General features: G+C 47.5%; 2 protein-coding genes and 1 long non-coding RNA gene across 5 annotated transcripts in view; all 3 read right to left on the bottom strand.

The window, feature by feature from the left end:
- LOC128873635 (uncharacterized) overlaps positions 1-10,739 on the bottom strand; it is a 42,275-nt gene extending 31,536 nt beyond the window's left edge. The window contains exons 1-5 of the mRNA XM_054117334.1: positions 10,311-10,739; positions 3,850-4,296; positions 2,846-3,307; positions 1,029-2,773; positions 354-448 (exon numbers count right to left, since the gene is read on the bottom strand). Coding sequence (XP_053973309.1) covers positions 354-448; positions 1,029-2,773; positions 2,846-3,307; positions 3,850-4,296; positions 10,311-10,313 — 2,752 coding nt within the window. The 5' untranslated portion in view covers positions 10,314-10,739. The remainder of the gene's footprint in view (positions 1-353; positions 449-1,028; positions 2,774-2,845; positions 3,308-3,849; positions 4,297-10,310) is intronic.
- A 367-nt stretch (positions 10,740-11,106) lies between these two features.
- Positions 11,107-14,765, bottom strand: LOC128873889 (uncharacterized). The gene is made up of 3 exons (XR_008456512.1): positions 13,945-14,765; positions 13,510-13,866; positions 11,107-13,294 (listed from the first exon to the last, which is right to left on the bottom strand). It is a non-coding gene; the product is annotated as an uncharacterized LOC128873889 (long non-coding RNA).
- A 3,800-nt stretch (positions 14,766-18,565) lies between these two features.
- LOC128873886 (insulin-like receptor) overlaps positions 18,566-25,599 on the bottom strand; it is a 49,118-nt gene continuing 42,084 nt past the window's right edge. For 2 of the 3 annotated variants that reach the window (XM_054117862.1, XM_054117863.1), the window contains exons 11-12: positions 25,300-25,544; positions 18,566-25,213 (exon numbers count right to left, since the gene is read on the bottom strand). In XM_054117862.1, the coding sequence (XP_053973837.1) occupies positions 24,556-25,213; positions 25,300-25,544 (903 nt within the window). In that variant the 3' untranslated portion in view covers positions 18,566-24,555. Of the gene's footprint in view, positions 25,545-25,599 lie in introns of all 3 variants that reach the window. The other variant, XM_054117864.1, reaches the window with a different exon arrangement.

The following is a 25,599-nucleotide window of genomic DNA, read 5'->3' as shown; positions in this document are numbered from 1 at the left end:
TGTTGTTGAGACGCGAAACCCGAGAAAACGGACATTCGAGGGCGAATTAATGTCAATTCAGGATAGCCGAGTGTAGTATCCGCGCCTCCCATACCCAACAATAAGGAGTCAAATAAGAACACGAAACGTAGGGTACGGGATTGGTCGCGTAGGTAAAGCGGTCGACTGTGGATCCGAGGATCGTGGGTTCAAATTCTCCGTGCCTTATTTTTCGTTTAGACGTGTATAAGTCGAAGGATGAAAAGGTTGACAATTTCTATGTTCCTTCTTGCTCTTCGCTAGACTACTGTCGTTATCTTAATTATCTTACAAAATACTCGAGACAGTCACCTGAAGAATATCAATGACGTTACCTTTTTCGCTGAACGCGTCGTTCTTGTTCGTCGATGATTCTTGGCATTCTAGCTTCTGTATACCGCTCGCGTCGCTGTCACTCCCCTCTTTATTTCTGTAAAAACAGAGGACTCGAATTAGTCCATCGGTTACAGAAATTGTAACCAACTCGAACTTTGTCTACTCCCATGGAACTCGCAACAGTATAAATCGTGTAGGTATGTACATTCAGGCAAAAAGCGTGCTTTGCTTACAATTAAAAAATACATTCCGCTACCGCTCGCTGTACCGAATAGTTGCGAATTAATGTACTGTAAATCTGAACCCACTTGGGCGCATGCACGGTCGGTCCCGCGTTTTATGCAAACACCTCGTGACAGATGAGATAGTAGATCGGCGAGAAAAACTTATTCCAGTAAAATTGAGTAGATGGTACACTTTGATAACCGGTAATAAGAAACAAGGACCAGTTTCAGAGCGAATCAGGTAGCGAGAAGAGGTATCTCTCGCGAGGGATCGCCGTGTTGCATATTAACGCTGCTCCTTTTATTCTTTCTTTTGGAAACTGGTTTCGAGATGTTGAACACGTTTAACGGCGATTGTTAGACGTTCAAAAAATCCCTGTTATCCGCCTTCGATAACGATACTTCCTTGTTTACGGCCCGAAGTAAAACACCGTAGCGAAACAAACTTACGCAGTCGTGTACTCGAGCGAATTCGTTTCCTCTTCTTCGCCGATCGTGGCCAGATTACTTTGCCAGTAATAATCGTCGTCGTCGCTTTCGTCGGTCGTGTCCTCGTCTTCGATATCTTCTCGTTTATCCCGGCTTCGATTAGCCACCGAATTACGTAGATCGCGTTGGACGTCGTCGAGGGATCGATAGGACTCTTCGTCGTCGTTCTCGCGCAACGGCGAATCTATGTCTCGCGAACCAGCCGAGTTTTCGTTTTTGCACGGCTGTCCCTCGTATTGGTTGTCTACGCAATCGTTGAATCTCGTGATGGCCTCGTCGCTTTCCTCCCCCGAATCCTCCACTTCCGTCGAGATCGTGACTCCGGTTCTAAGCTCCGGCTTAGGTCTCTCGTAGTTCTCGGCGATCTCCGCTTTCGTTTCCTCCGCGTCGTCGTTGATTCTTTCGTCGTCGACCGTCGGCTTGGATTGTTCGCTAAAATTATCCGTCTCGTTTCGCGGATGAGAATTCGTCGTCGGCGACAACGCTTTCGCCTTCCTTATCTCGATTATCTCCAGTACCTTGTTCGTTCTGTGCGATCCATCGTCTTCGAGAGATTCGTAATTATCCGTGGACTCGGTGTCCTCCGTTTCGTCGGTTCTCTTCTCGTCCGAGTTCGTCTCGTTGGGTACGATCTTAAGCGACGTCGGCGAATCGTTTTTCTCCAGGATCTTCGACCTGTCCTCGGGTTTCGGCTTGACAACGGTGTCGCGGATCTTCGCAGAAGGAACGTTCGATTCCGGACTCGAGGGTTCCCGCTGCTCGAAACTCGCTTGCTCGAACTCTGGCAATGAGGGAGGCTTGACTTCTGTTCGGGGTGCGACCGTGGGTGGAGGAGGTGGCGGTGGTGGTCTCTTCCGTCTGACCTTGACGTCTCTTCTGGGCGATGGCTTGGGGGGTAGAACAGGTGCGTCATGTTGGCTATCGGTTATCTCGGTGGTAGACGAGTCGGATAGTTTCCGCGGTCGTGGCTCGATCTGGCGATCGTTGTTGGTTGATTGATTGACGGCGATCCTGTTAACGTGATTCCTAGCCGGCAGAGGCGGCGGGGTTTTGTCCGAGCCTCGTCCAACGGGTGTTTCCTTGAGCTTCTCCGACGTTGGCGAGGTTTCCGTGGCGTGAAATTCCTCGTGGTCGCCGTTCACGCGTTCGACGAGTTCGACATCGTCCTTAATTGGCCTGAAATGCGTCGTCGAGTCGGCGGCTAGATCGGCCGTGTAAAAGAGATCCGGCCTGGCTTCGTGACCATAGCTCAGCGGCGCGTCCTGGAAGCTCAGCGGCGGCTGAAAGGTGATCGTTTCCTCGATCAGCACCGTGTTAGGTGCCACCACCGCGGTGATCCTCTCGACTTCTCCTCGAGACTCGACGTGGGTCACCGCTTCGGAGTTGGCTAACCGACGCAGCAGGTAGTCGGGCGGATTCGACGAATAGTCGCCGTCCAAGGTCTCGAACGGACAGATCGTTTTGGACAATTGGAAATCGCGGTCGGACGATCGATCGAATTCGTGATCGGTCCTGTAGGAAAGTTCGCCCGGCTGTTCGGAGGTGGTGGAAGCCGTCGAGGTGGTCGAGATCGTCGATACTCGGTCAGACGTCGAGAATCGGTCGATCACCGTGGACATCGAGCTACCCGTGTCGTCGGAAGTGCTTCCGTGCGTTGAGCCGCACTGCGATCTAGCGTCCAAGTACACCATCGCTTCCGGAGGTTCCTGCAAGTGTATATATGTTAGACAGAGAGAAAACAAAGTAGAACGATTAAACGATTCAACTTTGAACCGAACCTGTTTGGATTTCGCAAGTTCCTTCGGCGATCCTTTCGGGGTCTCTTGGGTGGAGCCATTGCTCTTAGGCGAGGACTCGCAACTCTCGTACGTACTAGATTTGCTGTCGAGTTGACCGACGGGGTGGGATCCAGGAGAACTGTTCTGAGAACTGCTCTGCGAGCTGGTCCGTGATCTGTGCCCGTTCCAGGACTTTTTCACCGGGCTCGGATTGGCCTCGCCGTCAGCAGAGCCTCGAGCTTGCCTCAACTTTCGCGGCGGAACCGGCGGAGGTGCCGACGGCAGTTCCGGAGGCACCTTGCTCTTCTCCGGGGAATTTTTTTTCTCGGCGCTGACAACTTCAGGCCTGAGCGCTCCCCTGCACCTAACCATTAGCTTGATAACCAGCTGCGATTCCTTCAATCTCCTCACGCAATCCAGCCGAGTCATGTGTGTCACTGGTACACCGTCTATCGAGAGTACCTGGAAAAGAGACGCGGTTAACGTGACCAGTGAGCACGTGAGATACGACATGCTTGTTTCTTGCACGGGTTCTCCTGGGAATCGTTACGCAGGAAGTGGGTCTCGAAAATCGGAGGCGGGAATCGCGTCTTGTCGCGTGACACGGAAAGCTTATCGTTCGTGTAATTAAAACGTTTCGGTAAGAGAGAGTTGGCTGAATCGTATCTCTTAGATTTCTCTGTTATTGGATTATTGGGCATTTGCGGTAATCGTAGTCGTCTGCCTTCCTAGAAGTATGAAATGACGTACGGAATTACGTCAGCGGTAACCGGCATCACCGACGACCAAGTATGGAATTAAAAGTGACGCGAAATTACGTCAGCTGCTACGAATGTGTTCATATAAATAAACGTCCTCTATTTGCAAAGAAAAATCGAATCCAAACGGAAAATATGGACCGGTCGACTAACCATGTTTCTGACACGACGATTGTAAGCTAAATGGTTAAACGGGACGATTTTGGCAACTCTCCGTACCAGAAAAACGTACGATCTTCCTCTTACCTCGTCACCCTCTCCCAAGGTGCCCCACGAGCATTTAGCCCTGCTCGCAGGGCTCTGCTCCGCGCAGCTTTGAACGAACAGCCTCCTGACCCGCTCCGAAGTCTTGTTTCCTCCTTCGAACTTCAGTCCAAATCCTAGCCGTTCTCCAGGTAGCCTGAACACCTCGACCTCCTCTTCGAGGGGTCCGTCGATCCCGTTAACCCCATTCACCCCGTTGACTTGGCTCTTGGTCAAGGTCGTGGGTGGTGGCTCGTCCTCCTTCTTCTCGCTGCCGATGGACAGCACGGTGACAAAATTTTCCGGCGGTGGCTGGCCCTCGACGTTGACCACCGTCACGAAATCCTCCGTTGCGTTCTTGGCGACATCCATTTTCCGGATCGATCTCAAAGCGTTCCATTCATCGCAACCCCACTGCTGATCTTTACAGTCCGGAATGCTGGCCACTCCCTGAAAGCAGGTCCACGCCATTGTAGACAATCGGTGTCGTAATCGACGGGCAAGTTTTCTTACAAGTTCGTGCGAACTTGGTCAGTTTTACGGAGCAAACGTTTCTTTCTCTAACGAGTCGTCGAACGAGATTATTGCGCAGCTTTCTCCATTAACTCGATTGGTTAGCGCGATGCCCCGTAAGAAACGATCGAATGCGAGCGCCAATTTTATGGCGGCAATGGTCGGGATTCGAGAAATTAATTTGTTCGTTAACGGAAAAGTTACGACGATGACATCTTGGCTGCTAAAGAAGTTGAACGATAGCGATCCAGAATCTAGACCAAGGCTCGGTAAACTATTCGACTCTCCTCGGAAAAAGTTTGCCGACCCCTGATCTCGACGCTGTCGATGCACGATTATCCAAAGCCGAGGGAAATTGGAGTGTACGCGCGGAAATCTCGCGGATTGTCGTCAACCTGTGGCTTTGAATAGACGTCGACAAACTGTGTCACGTAGCACGAAGATCCTCTCGGACGGTCATTAAGCGATCTTCAACTACACGCCGGCTGACTCGCGTGACCAACTTAGCGTGGAACTTTCATGTTCTCTGCACGTACCTGCTCGTTTCCTCGTCTGACCATGTACTGTTACAATACGATTACGGTGCAAATTGTGCGAACAAATATAAAATACGCGTCGACGCGTATCAGCGCCGAGCCGAGATGCCCGCGTTCTCGTCTCGAGCCTGCTTCGAATCGACAAATTTTATTTTATTTTACGTAGCAGCTTCCGTTTATCGGCTTCCGTTTACGGCCTCGTTCGCGTAGATGTCAGTCGAAAGAAATTAGTTAAAAGAATCTGTGTTTGGAACGCGATGTTGCTTCATACGCATACATCGATGATCGCAGCTACCGATAATAAACTACATACCTGCGCCCCGAGATTTCACCCGCGTGGAATACTACGTTGGAACCCCTTTTTATTCCCTTAGGGGTTGAATGTCGAAATATCCTTTTCTATTTCTTGTATACATCATAAAGGAAACCTCTGTGCAAAAACTCAGCTTTCTAAGTTCAAGGGTTTAGCCAAGGCGTTGGTGAGTCGGTGAGCCAGGGCTTTCATTTTTATTTGTATAGATGTAACAAATCGCCGTTTACTTTGACCTAAAAGATCGATGGAGAACATTCCGCTCGAGCTAATATATTTGGAAAGTTAATTAACGAATGCGAGGTCGTGCGACGCGTATGAAAGAGAAAAATCGCCCGGCACGGATCTTTCTCGCGAGATCTGTTCTCACGATAGAGAGAATATTTTCCAGAAAGCCGGGAGAGATTCCCGCAACGTCCCTGGCAATAAGTCTTCGAGGGGTGATGCGACTATTTATTCACCGCCTCCGTTCGTTTTCACTCATCGGCATCCCGATTCGTCTAACGATACGTACGATGGGCTCCTCTCGTCGCGAGAAAGTACGCTCGCCCCCAACAGGGATATCAGCGAGCAGCCTTTCTTTCCTCCGCCCGCCTACCGCCTCCGATTTCCGTAGAATGCGAGAAGTAGAAAGTAGATTGACCCGGGGTCACTGCCGGCCGATCAGCTGATCGTCAAGGGATCCCCTCCGACTGCTGTCTTGGAATCACGGTCGCCATTTTTTTCATATATCCGCGGTCCTTTTCACGACAACCATCTCGCGTGATTCGCGAGAATGGAAAGTCTTTCCTTCAACCTCGTAAATCACTCGGTGAAACATCCAGACGGCCGGGACCCGCGCGATGTTTCAGGATAAGCCGTTTTCCCTGTTTTCGACGCTGCGCCGCGGAAAACATAATTCGAACGACCGTTCGTGCTCGTGATAAGTAGATTGTTGGTTGGCTGCGAGAACGTATGTCCGATTCACGTGTTTTACCGCGAGCAACCCGGGTTTTTATCGAAAGAAGTTACACGATACGAAAAAATCGTACCTCGACCTGGAAATAGTCTTCTCCGTTGAAGTCTTTCAGACGAAAGCTTCGTTGGACTTTAAAGCAGCTTCCAAGCAATGGTAATTGGCTTGTTGTTTTCCCTGGTTACCGGAGGGAAGGCTTGAAACCACCTGTTTACCTTGAAGAACGTCGTTTAAATCTTCTTAAACGACGATTGTGCTCCTTTACGATAAACCAATTTACGTTTGGTAACGATCGCGGAGGCTTAATCTGTGCGTAATTACCAAGGAAGTAACGATTATTTTACGGTTAATCGTTTGGTAGTTTCGCCGAAACACGATTCTATCTACTCGTCCTTTCGAGTTATCGCGAGTGACCGCGATAGCAAAAATAACGCTAACAGGTGCGGATAGTCGTTCCCGCGATAAAATCCGCGATCGCTGAGCGTAGTTAAAATTAACAGGCTGCGAAGACTATTGAGATACCTGCGGCGTCGAGAGAACCTAGGGGGCTTTCTCAACAGGTCCCTCGTTAACGGTTACTTCGAGATTCCTGGAGTAGGTTCTACGTCATTGATCATGAATAATCGAGTGCACTAGGAGCGGACTTTCTTCGGCGAGCGCTATCGCGATTCTGAAATCCCATTCGATACCGGAAGCCTGCCATCGCAGAATTATCGTCTCACGCTGTCGTGATTTTGTCAAATGGCTCCCACTTATTTTCAGAATTCGAATTACGAAAGTTTCGTGGCTTCTTTGGACTCTCCAAACGTCGAGGGATTCCTTCGACAGTAAGAGGAAATAAAAGAATAAACGGTGGCGTTCTTTAGTTGGAAAAAATCGTGCGTCATTTGCCAGCCAGATACGCGAATTCGGGCCATGGATCCCGAAGACGTGGCCATGGTAAAAATATATTCATGGGCTGAGCACGGAGACGGGAGAAGCCGTGGAACCAAACAAGTGCGCGTAACGGAATTCGTAGCCGCAGGGCCGATCGCCACATTCTCCCGATATGCCGGCTCTCTCAAGACTCGGCATCAGCAGCCTCGTGAAAATATTACGAAACCGTGTTCCGATTCGCGAGATGCGCCCGATCGATCGAATCTGCCCCGGATACATCATTTCGCTGTGCACGCGACACAGAAACGAAGTTTGAGAGCACTTGCCTGGTGTAAACCAAGCACGTACATAATAGTAAACGTAACTCCTTTCGTAGTTCCGTAGATTCTTCCACCCACGGTCTTTCCTCGTTCTATCGGAAACCAACCGTAAACCAGTAGCGAACACGCGTAGACGACGACTAACTTAACACGTTTCCCGCAGTTATTGGTAAAGTATTTACGCGTTACGAATCATTTCGTGCGACCTTAGTCACGGACAAGGTCCGTGGGTAGCTTTACCATCTAGATCATTTATTTACCAGCCGCATTGCCTACGTACTCCAACGCGATTTTTCTATCGTCGTTTCCAAAACTTTCTCACCGTACAAATGAAACTATACTCGTTACGCAAAACGTGACTCCCGGGTGGTGAAAGGCTTCCAAAGAGGAAATTAGCGCAATATTGCTCGGAATTTGCCCTCCAAGAGTAACCCTCTAACTGCCCCAACCGCCTTGACACCCAAAACTGTACCGCATCCTAATAAATGCACGGCTCGATTACCAACGAGTAATCGGTTTGTCAAACAACCGGGACAGCTAAACCTGCTCCGAATTAATAAACCGCTCGGGCCGACCTACAACTCCGCGCCGTTCCGTTCGCGCGGTCTAACTCGAATGGACGCATTCCGTTTTAAGCCCCGCTCGATTAGTTCCAATTCTCCGTCGCCTCTTCGCGATTCCACCGGTGACCGATAAGCCTCGTGTCACGGAGGCGGAATCGCAATTGGAAACGCGTCGAAAGTGTTCGGTATTCGATGAGTTCGACGCGATTAGCCACGCGAGAAAGCAACGCGCGCGGGGCGGTTTAATTGGCACAGATTTCCTGGCGAAGGCGATGTCGTCGCCCTTATTCGGAACTATCGAGCGTTCCGCGCGGAAATGTTTACACTCGGCTAAGTGGAGGTTCGTAACCCCCCCCCCCCCCCCCCCGCCCCAGGAATTCTGCATTTTCCCAGCCGTAAACGACGCTACAATGCGGCAGAATTACGTAACGACGGCGTTCTCCGTCACGCTTCACGCATTTTGACAGCGTGTTCCATTCATTACTTTAAATCCCGGTTATTCTTGGTGCACTCGTCGCGACGGCTGGAAAAACGGCATTAAATTACATTTCGCTCCATCAACGTCCGCGTACGCGCGCGTGCGGCAAAAGACGATTTACCGCTCGTCTTTTGTAGCGATTTTCCTGTCCAGTTTGGTCCGGTCATCGAATTCAACGCGTTCGCGGTTCGCTGAAACTATTCTGGGAATTCGAAAATTTCAAATGAACCAATCGAGCCTGCTTCGACAAATAAACATTCCACGGGTTTTTTGCAAATGTTTTCCAACAACGCTAGCTACCTCGTCATTAGCGGGTTAACTCCATTCGATCCACCGGTTGTCCTCCAAACTTTGCTTTCAGTGTCTATAGTCACCGTCACACCTACAACCTGTATCGTGTACTCGATAGCTAAACTTTCGAAACGAATGCTTGGAGGTTACATTTCTCTGGGTTAGAATGTTTGATTCCACCAGTGGAAGATGAATCTCTCATGAATCTAGGAATCTCACATTTAGGAGCAGATTAGACTTCTTTGGCGGATTCCGTGACCCCCTGGTGTGCGATATAGCATTTGGAAAGTCATTGCCATAGATTCAACTACCAGACTCCAGTCACCGCGCTAAGCTGTAACGTCATTTTGTAACGTCATCGTAACATAATGGACCATTCCCATTTACAGAAATGATACCTTGATCGCGAAAAAGTAGACGAAACGTTCCGCCGAAAAGTGTCCGATTTCGCGTAGAATGACCCAGTAACCGATCGCTTTCCCAAAGTCGGTCTAAAGGCTTTAGAAACCGGCCGCGTACACGGAAGCGTTGTATAACAGAGCGCAAAACGAAGGAAAAATGAACGTATTAGGAGCAACAGCGTGACATCGGAGCGTTACTCGCGCGCTGAAAAGAAGGCAATAGGAAAGGGATCGCAACGCGTGCACGGTTGTTTGTTTGGCAAGCGGCGCTTCCTAGCGTCGAGGTTCGAGCGGTCGAACTTTCACGGGGATCGGGAATAATTATCCATGCATCGGCTCGGAATACCTCGGAGCTAGGAAATCGCGGCTCGAGCGAGAAGGAGCCAGAAAGAGAGAGAGCGAGCCCGGGGCCACCGTCTCTCCGCTCAGGGATAAAAAGCGCGAAATGCCATCGGCTTTCAAAGGCCCCGCGCTGTCCGTTGCGTCGAAAACTGGTTTCGCGAGAGATTTCTTGTCGATCGCCGCATTATCGGCAATCTTTTACTCCTGTCGCGAGGAAGTTGGTCCGATCGGGAAATCTGCAACTATTTTGGGGGGAAAGAGAAACGGGAAACGTGGCATCAAATCGTACCCTAGGTTACTTTTAACATTCTCCTCATTTCCTATCGAGATGACGTTCATCGAAGCCGTAGAATCGCGTCCCGTTAAACGGATCAACAGAAATATGTTCCTTCGATAGCGTACCGGCGGTTTGCGGGAGGCCTCGTGTCCCGTCCAATATGCCCGCTATCGAGCGTGTACTCCACCTGCTGCGATGAATTTTAAATATCCGTCGCGTCTAACGCTTACAAGAGTATCGCCTGAAATAATGATAATAATCGCGGTGTTGTTCGCATACCATCGATCGTCGCTTCAGTTGTAAATAACTTCTATAGTAAAGCAAAGTTTCTATACGGAAAGGATCGTTATATACAACTATAGTTCAATCAGCGCTCCGTTAACGCCGCGTTGGAACTAATTCGGTTCCATCGACTTTCGGCTCGAATTCGATTAATTTCGTAGCTGCATTTGCAAGAATCCTCTTTATCGTCGTCATACGCGACACCGACCGAATCGTCGAGGCTCCGCGGCGAAAGAAATCCGTACTTCCTCGCAATTTCTTCGGACGTAATCGCAGAGAAACTCCTCGCGCCAGTTCCCATGTCGATTACCGGTACTTACCATTCATTCGAGGCTCGTTATCATCGCCGAGGAGACTGCGTATTCCTGTGCGTGCATCCAGCGGTGACTCTGGCCACGTGAGTCGACCTTCGATCCCCGGTTTTCCGCTACCGAGTTGTCCGCGCGTTCGGATACCGTTAAAGCCTCGATCTCCGCTGGCGGAGGCCGCGCGATCGTTTCGCGATACGCGACGATAGCTCGACTGGTTCGGTTGTCGCGACACGATTCGATCGACGTAGGTGGTTCGTAGCGGAGTTGGAACCGCGTGGAAACGGAGCCGGTTGACACGGGTGCGGAGAACTGCGCGATCACGTGGCCACGACACGCGGAAATCGATGGTTCGACGTGCATTCGGGACAACGCGCCGTGCCGGACTGCCGAGCCAGTAGGCTGACTTTCTTCCACGCCGCGCCGCGGATCGCCCCTTTGATTACAAACACCGTCTCCTGTCTCTCTCCCCCTCTCTCTCTATCTCTCGCTCTCTACATCGCTCTCCTTCTCCCTCTATCTCTTTCCCTTTCTCTGTCTGCCCGTGTCCCACGTTCACTCAACCTCCTTCACCCGCGAACGGTGCGCCCATCCGTTCATCCCGCTCCGCGTGCAGCGATTCCCCGTTCGATTCGCTGCTCGCACGAAGACCAAGTATCTTGCGAATTTGCTGCGCGCAAAAAAATATCAGATTTCAAATACAAGAGAAACCGCGCGTACGCCTGGCTAGCTGAAGAATTGGTCGTTCTTTCGACATTTTTGTAAGGAAAAGCACCTCGAAACGGCGCGTGTAGATACACCTGTAGAATTCGCACCCGAGAGATTTCACGTGCTTTTACGTTCACCGAAAACATTTTTTTAGATAACGTTCGCGTTGATAACGTTACACGCAAAAATATTCATCCTTATCTTCCGATATGTCAGTCGACACACCTACTGTAAATACATCTATTTTTTTTTTATTCGACTGTTTTATTCTAGATAAAACGTTTTTTCAATCAATTCGGATCACTCCAGATTTTCAATTTCCTTCAATTTAAAAAAAAAAAGTCAGACACGGGTATGCGCTCGAAGCAACGAAACGCTGCGATGGCGTCTCGAACCCACCGCTACCGACACCGCAGCTTACTTCGGCAATGTGGGCTACGGAGCGTCCTGCTCCAACGAGATGCTGCGGTACACCTGTATTATTATCCTCGCCGCTTCGAAGAAATGCGTATTTTCGGCGTTATCCGCGGAATAAACACCACTACGTGCGATTCTTCGAGACAGGCGTTATCCCATACTCGTGCACCTTCGGCAAACGAGGAATCCTGAGCATTCGGAGCCAACGCGACGATACGACAGTTTTTACGTCTTACCGTTGATTAAACGAGGACAGAAGGTTTTCACTTCGGCGTTCGTGGAATAAATTCAGAGTCGCTCGTTTATTTCTCTCGGTTCGCGGAGAATGCCGGCTACGCGGCGATCCTACAAGATTCTGCAGCACGCCGACGTCCCATATTATCCTCCGACTTTCCATAACGATTAAGCCAGGAGAAAAGTGCCGGAGGCGTCCTCTCGGAGTGCCTTCTTCTTCATCGCTGTTATTACCCTCTCCCTGTTCCGTCTCGGAGAAGTCTTCCCGCGTCTAGTCGTCGACTACTCCAAAGGATCCTTATTAAGCCGAGCACCTCGAGGTCCCGACGAGCCACAAAATTCTCATTCGCCGTCCCGAGACGTAGGAGAAGAAAGAATAGTGCTCGCGATCGGCCTCGGTAGTCCGCGTACCTCCTGTGCACTTGCGATACGGCGTGTCCTTGCTTCGCGCGGGGGTTTTTTCTTTGCGATTTTTTCACACAACGCGTCCAACCAAAGTCAATGGCATCGAAGATTAATGAGAATCAAGCAGCCGTTGGTATCCCAGTAGCAGGGATCGCCGGTATAAAAACGCGATACTCGAGTTACGTCGATTTCCTTCTCACCGATATAAGAACTCGCGGGTAATCCTGTCGGACGTATCCGACGCACCACTGGCCCCTTTCGCAAAACCGCAGATCCACCACGCGTCGAAGAGGGAGGCCAGCGAGTCCGAGGGACGGTTCGTTGGATCGTCGACGTTTTCCCTGCCGTCGTCGTTAGTCGATCATACGCCATCGATAGGCACTTTCGCCGACAAAACCGTGCCGCTTCGTGGATACGCGGGCGAAAACCTCGGAATGCCGGAAGTCGAATTATGCAAAAGGCGCGCAACAATGCAGCGAGACGCCCAAGTTTGAAAGCGGCGACGACTGTGAGAATGTTACGCGCGCGTTTATCGGGATCGTTGATTCAGCGAGCAAAAGTGAGTAACACAAGCGTAGGTTTTCCGCTCGCGTTACCACTTGGTCCACTTCGACAGTCGCGACCCGTTAAACAATTTTGCAACTTCGATCCTGGGCGATAAAACGCGGGTCGTTTGAGTAACATCTTATTTGCGCAAAAATCAATGCTTGGCTGTGCATCGAAAAGATATCGTTTCGAATACTTTTTACAAATCGTCCTCCGTATAATAACGCAGACTCTGACAAAGTTTCGACGAACACTTCCTACGCGTAGTTTCTCAACATCGCATAAGAGGAATGTGGTCGTTCGAGAGGTCCTGGGACTCGTGTCTTCCAAGGTCGCGGGACTTGGCCCCCGTCTCGACACTGACAGTGTTACGAATTATTAACCGTTCCGCGTTCGGAGTGTTCCTGTATCCTCGAAGGACGAGCTCTTCCTGCTACCGCACCGCGTGCCGATAATAATTTAGCCGTGGAAGTACTTTCGCTCGTGGAACCGCGTCGCAACGTGAATATGGAGCAGCACCATAAGAAGTACGCCGGAAGTCGTTTATCGCGGCTCAACTCGCGAGCATAATGGATGATATCGGCATCGCGAAGTCCGCGAACCGTGAAGTTTTTTCATCGATACAGTCGAATGCTGTTTCGTCACGACGAACGCGTTGCCAATCCTTGGACGGTTGCCACAACTCCCTGAAAAAAAAAAAGTAACTCGCGTTAGCACTTCGAAAAGGTTCGAAAGCCCGCGAAATATAAGCATAAAGTTGTAAAGAATCCGTTTATTCCGTATGCGTTTATTCCGTCTCTCGAAGTTTCGCGAATCGTGTTGCCTGAAATAACGAAAGAAACGCGACAAAAAGGTGGATCGTTGCATCCTTACGGGCGCTTTCTCCGCAACGATAACTCACGGTTGTCTCTTCCGCGAGATCGCATCGACCCATTTGTCGCCGATCTTCCTTCGGAGCACGACCGCGCGAAAAATCGTTGCTCCGTGCTTCTCCGATAGGGTCTACCGCGGGGAATCGTCCGGATATCCTGCGATCCATCGGTCAGAACGGGCGTCGGTGACAGAGGGGGAGCGAGAGTTCCTGGTGACCGACGATTCGTCGAACAGGAGTAACGGCTGCGGGTCCGTGCCACGTTTTAACGGTACATTTCCATGGCGCGGAGATCTGGGTTGCTGGAGCGAGCAGCAGGCGCAAGGTGCGCGCGTTTTCGCCTCCCGCGTTGTCAACAATTTCACGCATTTCACCGTGCGACGCGACCTGGGAAAAAATAAAATTAGCAACAACCAGGATACGACCGTTCGAACGGGACAAAATGAACGAGAATTCGGAATTTACCATCGATCGGGTCGGCCGTCTAACTGAGATGCGAGTCGAATCGAGGACGATCGACGTTTCGACCGGCGATCGTTTGGAGAACCATCGGCTGGAGTTCCGTAAACGAAGCCAGTGTAACGAGGCCCTCGAATCGTTTGAAATCGGCGAGCAGCTCGAGCAACGGTGCAACCGTGCAGCGTGCCAAGAATTTGGCCAAGGAACATTCGGATCGCACCTATGTAGGCTAACCGTCCCGATGATACAATTTTCCGTCGCTCGGGTCATCGTGTTTCGACGTTCAATTAGCTACGTTACATAGAACTAACATCCTTCTTTTTATTTAAATATTTCCTTTATCTTAGAAATTCCACCATTTTGTACCACGCTCTGTATCGAAGAGAACCACGAGGCGACACGGAAAAATGAAAAGACCGTCCAGACTTTCGTGAAAGCGAATCTTTTTTCACGGGCCACCTACCTGTCTCTCTCTCTCTTTCTCTCTCTCTCCCCCCCCCCCATTCGGAGAAAGAGAGGCTGCCGCCTCCAGCGACGAAGCAAAAGGTATGCGGCAGGTGACTTTCCGATCGGAGTTGGTAGGCGTCTCGAGACGCGAGCTCACATTCAAAGAGGACAACGATCTCTGCGCGTCTGTAATTGTACCACGCTATCGCGGATCGATACCTTTTTGTCACGATCCATGTATTACGATCTACTTGTAGCCGATGAAAATTTTCTCGTACCCGATGCGTTAACCTTCGATTGTCCTCGAACGAGAAAAATCTCCACGGGCTATCATCGTATTTGAATCCGATGCCTTCGAGAAGGCATGTGAAACTCAATTTAGCTCGAGGACCAATTTGCGACCATATCGAGGTCGCAGACTGGACGCAAAGAAGGCTGTAAGTGCCATTTAAAAAAAAAAACATTTTTCCATAAAAAGGATTACCGTATCAAGATGAATGGAAGCGCCATTGGAATTTTTGTTAAGATTTACGTCGTCCGACTACATTTAATTTACATTTAATTCTTTATTCCGTAGATCGCCACCGAAGAGGTTCCGAAGCCCAGTCAAACCGTTCACAACAGAAGCGACAAGTAGGATTCAACCAAAGTGTCAAATAACCAGGAGGTTCATTGGCACGTAAGTATACGTAAAATCTAAAGAAACTAATACAAATGTAAAGAGATACGGTATATAGCATCCTTGTACTAATTAGATTGATAAGTTTCTCGTTGACTCGTACCAAACGCACTCAAATGTTTGCGACTACTTCGTTCGATTAAATCGCGCGTTAGGGTGCGAAGTGCTAACAACGCTTGTAACCGTTAACGTTTGACGATTGTTGACAGTGATTGTTAACGAGCAGCTCGGAAGGTTTCGCAGCCTCCAGCGTAGCTGTCGAAACGATAGGAACGAAAGAAATGTTTCTCTGGGAACGGCTCGTTTTCAGGGTTATCGAACTCAAAATTTCGCGGCCCTCGCGAAGCGGTGCGTGAGAGGCGGCAGAAGAGAGTGATCGCGTCGAAGAGGAACAAGCACCGTGGCCGATAGAGAGAGGCAGAAACAAAGAGAGTTGGGTTCCTCGAGAGAATCGCGGCCTCCTCGTCCTTCTCCTCCTCGCGTAGGTACGGAGATAAAACGGGAGATGCTGCGAGGAACAGGTAGTAACGGTACCTGCTGGTACAGGCCATCTCTCTTCAAGCATCTAACTTTGAATATCGCTTTTCGGCGATGCTCGTCTCGATCAGCTTATTCGTCGAGATGAAACTCGTCGTCGATTGTCGTCGAGGATAACGTCGGCGCTCCAGTCCCTGAGGCTCGCCAACTCTACCATCCAGACGTATTATAATGAGACCGTGTCTAATTAAATCCGCGTTACGCCACGCTATTATTAAGCCCGTAACCGTTGCGACAGTTGCTCATTCTGTCGCGCGATCACCACCGCGAAGAGAACCCTCTCACGCGTTCCGACACCCGAGACGCCAACAACGGATCTTCTGCTGAAAAATTGCACTCGATTTGTCGTTTCGTTTGGAGAGCCGTGCCCGCTCTCTCGCGTTTTGTCACGCTCGTTAATTGCGAACGAGCTAACGAACCGCGGCACGTGAAACACCTTGGGAACAATGTTGGGCGAAATACAATCAGAGTTGGCAATCGATCGATCACAATTGCAGTAGTCTACGCGATCGATCGGTGTAACCGCAGTTACCGTATATATTTCCGCATCCCATGGAACGAAGGATGCTTTACCGGAGAAACGTTTTCCCGATCGCCGAGATGGCACGTGCATCGAATACGCTCGTCACCTTGTACTCGTGCACTTTTGAGTGTTCCGAAGTCCGGCAAGTGGCCGCAATTCTAAATACGTGTCGTTTAAGCTTGTTCTTTTCAACTATCGCTGACTTCGCCACAGATATGCACCGCAATCGTTAGCCGTTGGCAAGCGGTTACCAAAGCTATAGAATATGTGCCCGGCGGACCTCGATACGGGCACCTGAGAAGAATGTCTCTAAAAGGTACACTTTGTTCGAACGATTTGTCCACGCCAGAGGTGAATCTACCGTAGCAGGACGTTTCCATAATAATACTCGCCTTTCGAAAAGAACATGAATTACTTTTTAGACCTTCGTAAGCTTAAATTCGTCACTGATCCGTAGTACCGTCCATGAATCCACGGTGGAGTTATTTGAACAGAGTTACTCGAACCGAGTGTACCCTTAGGAGACATTCAGCGCAGCTGCCAATAATAAATAAGTTTAGTACGGATTAAAGTTTGTTCGTGGTTGGAATTCGTAGCTCGAAGCCCGATGCTTGGACGGTAAAATCGTCATCGTGGAATAAGAGGATCGCAAAGGTCGCGACGATTCCGAGTCGTGACGCGAAAAGGCACGTTCTTGAAACGTGGAATCGAGGTCGGTCTCTTGGTGAGCGGGCTGCAGTTGCGCGCACATCGAGAACCGTATTCGTGCACGTGTATATGCGTGTGTATGCATGTTTGTGATCGCAAAAGAACAAACACGCGGGGTGCAAAACGAGAAACGAAATCGGGATAGAAGATTGGCGTTTCTCGGATCGGCGATTCCGAACAATTCCCGCCGAAGTAACTACCGCTGCATCTCGAGCGGAATAGCTTTTTAGTTTCAAGAACTTTTCAGTTCTAAGAGCAGGACATATTAATTTGTATTTTTGCTACCACGCCGGTGGCCTACATATGTCCGATACGTAAGTCCCCCTTCTTTCGTGTGTACGTATGTGTACTAGATGCTGGTTCGGACAGTTGGTTTATCGAAACAAGATTATTTCTGAAAATTGCATACGGTTCCTAATTTTCCTAGGGTTTAAAGGAGGAAACAGAGAATAAAAGATAGCGTGTCCTTCACAAAAAAGCTTTTTATTAAAAAACTCGTATTTGGTAAATAAAACTCTGTCTCCACTTTGTGTACAGCGTAACATATATAATCGTAATAGTGAATTACAATTAACGGAGTAGTCGGATACGAGTCGGCGAAATTACGAACAAGATAGATCGACCGATCGATCGTTGCCAACGCGGTACGACTAACGCACAGGGAAAGGTTTCTTTCGGCCGTCTCAATTTTACAACGACGAAATTCGCATGTTACAATTACGCGTGCACGGCTTTTCGTAGGCATTTTCGCCACATGGCTTGTTACATCTCGTCTCGGCGTTCGCGTCAGTCTTACATCGAAGAAGGATCGCTCGTTACGAATGATCAACACTCGTTTTCCAGCATTCTCGTTTTCCACGGAGAAACGAGAAAGAGTTATCCGCACAATTCCAGTTGTCAACGATCCTCTACTTTCAACGTTGAGATACGACGTTGAGGCAAATAACAAAGTTACGTAGGCAAGCAAGAGAAAGAGAAGGTGTTTTCAAAATAAATGAAATAGCACGAAAGCATGCCATGTTTCACGCGTCTCAAGTGAAGGTGTCTTTCTAATTTATAACAGTCCTTACAGAACTTTCACTTCGAACGCGCGAAACATTAACTCCAATATTTCGACGTGACAACTTTTCCATCTACAAAATTTGGAAGATTACATTTTGGTGGTGTTTGGAAAATTTCGCGCGGAAGAGTTGCGATTTTCGCGTCCCGGCCTTCGCGGTTCGGCTGACGGTAATCGGCTAGATTACGAAATAAGGCGTGCCGCGAGGCTCGCGATTATCATTCGGATACTCATCGTCCTGAAAAGGAATTTTCTCGTTTAGTAGGCCACGGCGGTCCAAGGACTGGTTGAAAATGGCATCGCCTCGGTATTGTAGCGAGATAATTACGCGATGTACTTGAAGGTTCATGGAAATCGTCGAAGGAGGGTAACGATATCTCTGACAATGCCTCAGGACTGTATAAAACATCTCGAAGCTGCGAACAATATTTCTGTTTCTAAAGAAAACTGTCACTCTTCGTTGAATACCGATCGTTGCAACAATTCAACCCTTACGATCGTTAATGCGTTAGGGGCTAACTGAAAATAGGAACAACCGAATACCGTACGATCGCCAATTCCGAAATAAATGATATTTACTCGAGACTGATTAGATAAAATTGGCGATCGTTCGAGTACTCGTTGAGTGGGACGTGTGGGCAAAGGTAGAGGCCGATGATGAAACTTCTTCGTGTCCGCGTATCGCAAGCTCTTTATTGACAAATAAATACGACAATACTGTATATACAAAAAAAAAATAATAATAAATAATAGGAAAAATATTCACCCGTCTTACGAACAAGCCAACGGTCATTTCGCGTACCGTTTTCTCCGTGGGAACGGGGCAGTTGGCACGCGTATGTACGTAAAGGGGACGACGGATTCCGCTGCGAACGATCGCAAAGTACGGACAAACGCGGAAGGAAGTATAGGTAAAAAAGAAACAGGCTTGCGTCTGTAGATTTCTTTTCCAATCGGGCTTAACGTAACAATACTAAGAATAACGTTCAACAGTCGAATATAACAGTATGTTCTATATTTTAAAATATCTCTCGATTCTTCCTTGTCTTTATGCAATATACGTTCAGCGTAGAAAAAACTTCGCTGCAAGTTCCCTATAAAAATTAGTAGTTTCTCCAAGGAGGTTCCGTCTATGCGTTCACGCGATACGGACAGATATCGAGGGATTCGGAGCGGAGGCGAAAATTAACGAATAGAGAGACTACTATCGGCGACAATGTTTTCCCTGATCGGTTTCGCGTTATCTACAGGTCGGATAAAGAACTTGAGCAAATCTAATATTGAGCAGTCGTGTGCGAGGAATCGCTTTTCGGACAAATCTTTGCTTGACGGAAAACTATTTGGATTGATCGTTCGTGATCCGCGAGGAGGAAGGTTTGCGTCAAATTTCGCGAATGTCTATTTCTATGTACATTTCTAAAAACGTAAACGTACCTATGACTAACGAATCGTACGTAAATTGCAGGCTTTACCCGTAAAAATAAACGACACGGAATAGGAACAGGAGGACAGGTCTCGACGTATATCGTACCTTAAACTACGCGTTCGAAAAAAAAGGAAATACGAAAAAGTAGCTTACGACGAAAAAAAAAAAATGTCCACCGTAAACAAATCGTGGAGTACGATCTAGGATGCGACGCGATCGTTCGGGGAACTCTTTCGAAAATGACTAATGTGATTCCGCGTGCTCTTTTTGTTCAGGAGGAATTCTCGCGTATGGACGCGAACGTCAGGGAACAGGAGCTGGAGGAGGCGTCTAAAGAAATGAAGGAATGAATTTCGTCGAAAGATTCGATACGAGGAAAGGCTAGGAGACAATTTTCAGTCGTAGAATTATCGGTGCCTGTCACGCCTGGAACCCTTTGAAATTCTTGTCTCGCTGCGATCGCTAGCATCGGTATCGCGGGTACAAACCGCATGCGTTTGTTTTCTTCTAATTCGGAACACAGACGTACACGCACAGTCGTTCAGATTCTTCTCTCCTTAATATATTACACGATCTCAAAACTATATAGGCCTAAGAAACTTCTTTTTATAACCACGGGCCACTTTGTATGATATAGAGAGAACTCGTCACTTCGTAGGAAACATTTTTTTTCGAATTTAAACTTACGATGTCTTACGCATACGGGGCCTGCGCGCGCGTGCACAGCATGTTCGACAACGAGACATTTATCGAATTTTTAATCGTTGATAAGGTGCAACGATGGAAATTCCAAAATAAAGTTTTTCTTTCGTATTGTTTCGCTAAATTTTAGTTTTTGATATTTTTATTCTTGCAACTTATCGCCGGTTGAAAATTCGATTCGTATCTCGAGGGACACCCTGTACCGCACTGAGTATTCATATGGTTTAAGCGTTAACTGTTTACATCCGTATTACACTAAATACTTCAGAATACGAGCGAGGCTTGACAATGTTTATAATACAACAGTCGACAACGCGACCTTTGTCGGAGCGTTTTCCGACTGATTTGAGATCGGCAGAGATAAGTAAAATTTTACGAACATGAAAATTTTGCACATCTCTGTCCGCGGGTAAATCAGTCGGAAACCTCTGCGTTTGTGGGTCGGTTTAACAAGTTAAACATTGAAAGAAGAGCGGCGGATCGCGTAAAATTCCGCGAGACCGAAAACGAGGGTGAAACTTATGCTAAGCGAGACCGGGAAAGCTTCGAAGTACATTGAAAGGACAAAAGAAGCTTGCAGAGGAACGTCCAGATTTATCTCTCTTGAATGAGTGTTCCTAAAAAAAAAAAAAAAAATCTCGACGTCCCTATGTCAGTCGTGATTAAAGACGATAAGTACCCGAGCGATCGCACAGCGTAGATCCATGAAAAAAAATCTCCGAATCGCGTTCGACTTTTCTCGATTTCACAGGTCCTCGGCTTGGCACTTTGACTCAACGAATAGGGAACGTGCATAGTATAGGAACCTCGTCGCGCGATCGTCTTCCACATTCGTTCGTATTACTATGATTCTCGTTGCTTCGACTTAACATACAATAGTAATGTGTAAAGCGTAACAAATGAAGCAGGTAGTACGTATTAGGTCACTGGTGCTCGAATCTCGTTACTATACAGTTAGTTTCTCACTCGGCATTGGGTACACCGACTCGCGGAAATATTCGATATCAGTCGATTAAACGATTAAATCGATTCATTACACAAAGTAACGTAACGGACAGCGTTGCGAGTTTCTGTTACGAGTTAAAAATTACACCGAGAAATCTTTAGGGTAAAAATAAAGACGCGTGTCAGAGATAAATCAATTTTATAGAATGCTCATCGTATTTAATGCTTCCTGGAAAAAGAACAGTTTGATGGAACGAAAGTAGAAATAGAAATAAACTATGAAACTATGAATAACCTAGCATCCACAAAAATATTGTTCTCGTGCTAAACAGTCAATTAACTGGTATATTGTAAATCAACTGTTTGATATGTACCGCTGTATTTTCGTTCCATCAAACTGTTATTTCCCAGACAAGCATTTATCGATGAGCATTCTGTAAATTTTGTCCTAACAATATAAAGTTAATCGATCGAATACTTCTGCGACTCATCGTGTACCTTGATAAACCTTTGAATATATACTTTTGTCGAATAACATCAAGTTATTGTTTGATCCTTGGCCCACGGAGAATGTTATTTTACTTAATCAACTATAAAATGGTCGATCCTTTCGCGATCTTGATAATTTTGCGTTCAAAGTATTCTACGGATACTACGTGCGTCAACGGAATGTCCTCGGTCATACGAATACTTGAATAAACGTTTGATTTTTAAACAGCAAACGTCCGAATATTATAGCCAACGGTAGCGAGGACAGAAAGATCGTTCCAGGAGCGAAGACTGTAAAGGACGTAAGAGTCGAATCGAATATCGGTGTCCTTTTTCGGAATGCCATCCAAAAAGCCTGGCGTCAACAAAACGAACGGTGGTTTACACGAATTCGATTCCAAAGCGTTTAAGTTCTGTTCACGGTTGCTCGTACGTTTCTTTTTCTCGCGTCCTGGTACGTTCGGAGGAACAGCCTCCTCGTCTAGCCGTGCACGAAGTACGCGAGAAAAAGAAAGATGGTACGAGCTGACGATAAGTCTCGAGGAGAAAAAAAGGGAGACGTAGCAAAAAAAAAAAAAGGAGGATGGATCTCGCAAAGAGATGAGAAAATATACGTATACATGTGTATATGGAACTTCTACCATTTCGTTCGACAACGTTAAACTTACTCAGCAAACATGGGCGTTAATAAAATGGGATTAGCTAATCAGTCTTATGTGTTAGAGGCTCGTTACGTCTAGACTCAACCGCGTGGCGCGTTGCTGTTCGTACGTAATTATATTTCTTTCGCTTTTTTTTGCTCGACGATAGTGTTTGCACTCCACGACAATTCGCGAATTCGAACCTATTTCCTTCGTCGATCGATCTCGACTCTCGACTTCGAGCTATAGACAGTCTACGTTCTCTCGTCTATTCGAAAGCACACTGAGATCATGCCTCCGAATGGTTCGATTTTGTATTAATCACGCGTGGTGTGAACACGAGAAACTCGAATCGAGTCGGCGTCGATTCGTTTCGCTCGCGTTAGCACCAATCAAGCATTTTTCTATTGCACACAGGTCAGGGGAAGAAGTTTCGGGGAAATGAGTTGTCGGAGCGCAGGAATTGAAGGGAATTGCGGTTTCTCGTGTTCACCCGAAGTAAACTGGGACGAATATACGCGGAGACGCGACCGAATCTTTGATATTCGAATGAGACTGCTAAACTTTCAGTGAGTTTTAATTTGATCGTTACGTACTGGGTGTTTCATCTAAATGGAAATATTTAAATATCTTAGGAGGGGATGAAGCTATCAAAAAGATGTTTTTTAGACAAATTCATCGACCCAATTCATACGCGGTCATTTATTGTCATATAAAAGCACAAATTGGAGGGTGTACATAGTAAATTTAACGCAACCTGCTAGTCAGTATAACAAGAGTACAGCTTCTTTTTTCTCTTATTTCGTCCTCTACTCTCGTTGGACCGACTGCCGGGTTGCGCTAAATCTACTAAATATAACCTCCTATTTAAGATTTTATATTACGATAAATGACCAAGTATGATGGATCGATGTATCTGTTTAAAGAAATGTGATCTTGTTGTGGGTAAAAATATGTAAGGTTCCGTTGAAAAAAATTGATTTGTTTTTTAAATCTCTCCCACCACTTCGACTGAATTTTTCCTCTGTATCAAATAACTGTCGTAAAAACATTTTGTTGATACTTTCATCCAGAGATGGGCAAAACCCTAGACTTCGAATAAATCTGAAGTTTGCCGATATATTTGTCTCATTTCCTTCTTTGGAAAATTTTTAAAAGAGGAAACGAGACACACATATCAACATACTTCAGATTTATTCGAAGCCTAGGGTTTTGCCCATCACTGCTTTCATCCCCTCTTGAAATATGTATCTATTCTGCTTTAAACGAAACATTCCGTGTAATTAAAATTTGAAGCTTAGTCTCTGGGTATATTCCCTCTTCAACGAACGTCGAATAACCTAATTTGTAGATACTAATAATCGCGTAGAAGCTTAAAATCGTGCAAAATGGCAGCTAAGCGCGATACGCGTGTCTCTTGTAAAATATAAAATCGTCGCACCGCCTAGTTACAAGGTGATGCGCTTAATTGCCACTTCGATTCCCTGCTTCGACACGGTCAACTGAAAGAAAGGAAGCCGACTTTTCTTTGTTACGGTTAGTTTCGAACAAGCGCGTCTCTGAAATAATGGTAATGTAACAGAATACATACATACATACATACATACACGCACACACACACACACACACACATACATACATACATACATACAGGCAGACACACAAGTATATACATATAGACACGCATACATAGAGTGGTTCGTTCACTCCGTATGCAGATATAATATAAACAATTAAATAATATAAATCTTTGATGCGATTACGTATATGTGTCACGGCCGTAATCACGGCTGTTATGTTTACCCGGCGTGAAAAGACGGTAGTCGCGCGTCTTCGTTTAGTAGTCGTCGATTGATCGGAATTTGTTCCATCGTTTCCGCTATTTATTGTTATTTCTCGGTCTAAAAAGGCAGTGTCTGTTTTAATGTTAACGCGCAAAAATAAAGATTTGCGTCTCTGCGTTTTTACGAATAAGTTGTTGCGGGAGAGACGAAAATCGAGACATCCGCGTACTTTACGAAAATAGTAAATCGTCAATCGTCACAGGATCGGGGATACGCGTCCGATCGCGTCCAAAAGCTTAAAATTAAAACTTACATGATTAAAATGTCCCCGATCTATCTAAACGCACTTTTGTCCAACGTATCGCTTGAGCGTATAGAAAACTCAGTGTCGGGGGATTTTTGGAACGTTTCGTCGCGAGCACTTCGGGCTCGCGAATCGTCGCACAGACACTGCCGGTTTCGAATAGTCGTTCAGTTTTGGAATACCCCGAATATGTTCATGTCAGACTTCCCGGCCACTTTGGACTCGACGCATTCACATCGTTGCACGTTTGAACACACACTTCATCGGTCGATGCACTTGAGAAATGTTTCATCGCGACTCGTAGATTCGGGGGACACTGTTCGAGTCGCGATATCGGTTGGGCAGTAACTCGCGCCACGAACGCGTTTACGACTACGTGGTCGCGCCACCGATGTACCCATTGTTCAGTGTCTCCGACTTGTTCACGTACTCGATGGCTAACGGTATCGAGTCCTTTTTCTCGTTGCCGATATCGATAGTGTCCATGGACGGGAAGTCGACTCGTAGCGTCACCGTCTCTCTATTCTCGACGGCTGACAGGATTTCCGGGCTACCGTTCTCGTAGTCGGGACTGGCCAGCTTGGAGAAGTTCGGGCTATTCAGGAAGCTTTGCTTGTTCGCGTTCATCGCGCTGCTTCCTGACTTGTTGCTCATGGAGAGCTGGCTGAGGTTGCTCCGAGACCCGCTCCTCGCGTCTATGAAAGGCGAGCTCTTGACGGACTTCAGGCTGTCCTCCATGAACGGCATGTTCGGTGTATCTTTGCCAGAGACGATCGAATTTGCCGAAACTCCATCAAAGTCGTCGAATCCCGCCTTTAGCGGAACATGCGAGGAGTTTGTGTTGTGGCAATTCATCGTAGCCTTCGAGTTATCGCTGTAAGCGTCTATCCTGTAGCGAGACCCGAAGCTGTTCTTAATGCTACTAGGATCGAAGCTGGCAAAGTCACCGAAATCTTGCCGTAAAGGTGAGTCCTCCTCGCCTTCCGCCTCCTCCTCTGGCAAGTCTTGTAAGGTAGATAGTTCCAGGTGCCTGCAAAAACGAATCGAATCGAATCGATGCAACGAAACATAAGCTCTCGTATGCTAGGCGAACGTTAGAAATTTAGGTGTACTTACTGATCGGTCTGCGGGGAGGTGGATCTGTTTTGATTACGCGCTTCGATTCCCTCCGTGCTGTGGTAGAAACTAACACGTTGAAAGTTCTCGGAATCGATGTGTTTCAGAAGCGTCTGCGCGATATCCATGAACGTTGGTCTCTTGGTCGCTTTGTGCCTCCATGTGCGCTTCATCAACTCGTACAGCAGCTCGGGACAATTCTCCGGCCGCTCCATAACTCCTCCTTCGATCACATACCGCAGAACCTACGAAATGAATCACGAGTGGCAAGGTTAGAATTGGCTTGAAAAATACGCTGCT

The sequence above is a fragment of the Hylaeus volcanicus genome, chromosome 3 (genome assembly GCF_026283585.1).
Source record: "Hylaeus volcanicus isolate JK05 chromosome 3, UHH_iyHylVolc1.0_haploid, whole genome shotgun sequence".
Taxonomy (NCBI): domain Eukaryota; kingdom Metazoa; phylum Arthropoda; class Insecta; order Hymenoptera; family Colletidae; genus Hylaeus; species Hylaeus volcanicus.
This window is presented reverse-complemented; position numbering and strand designations above follow the sequence as displayed.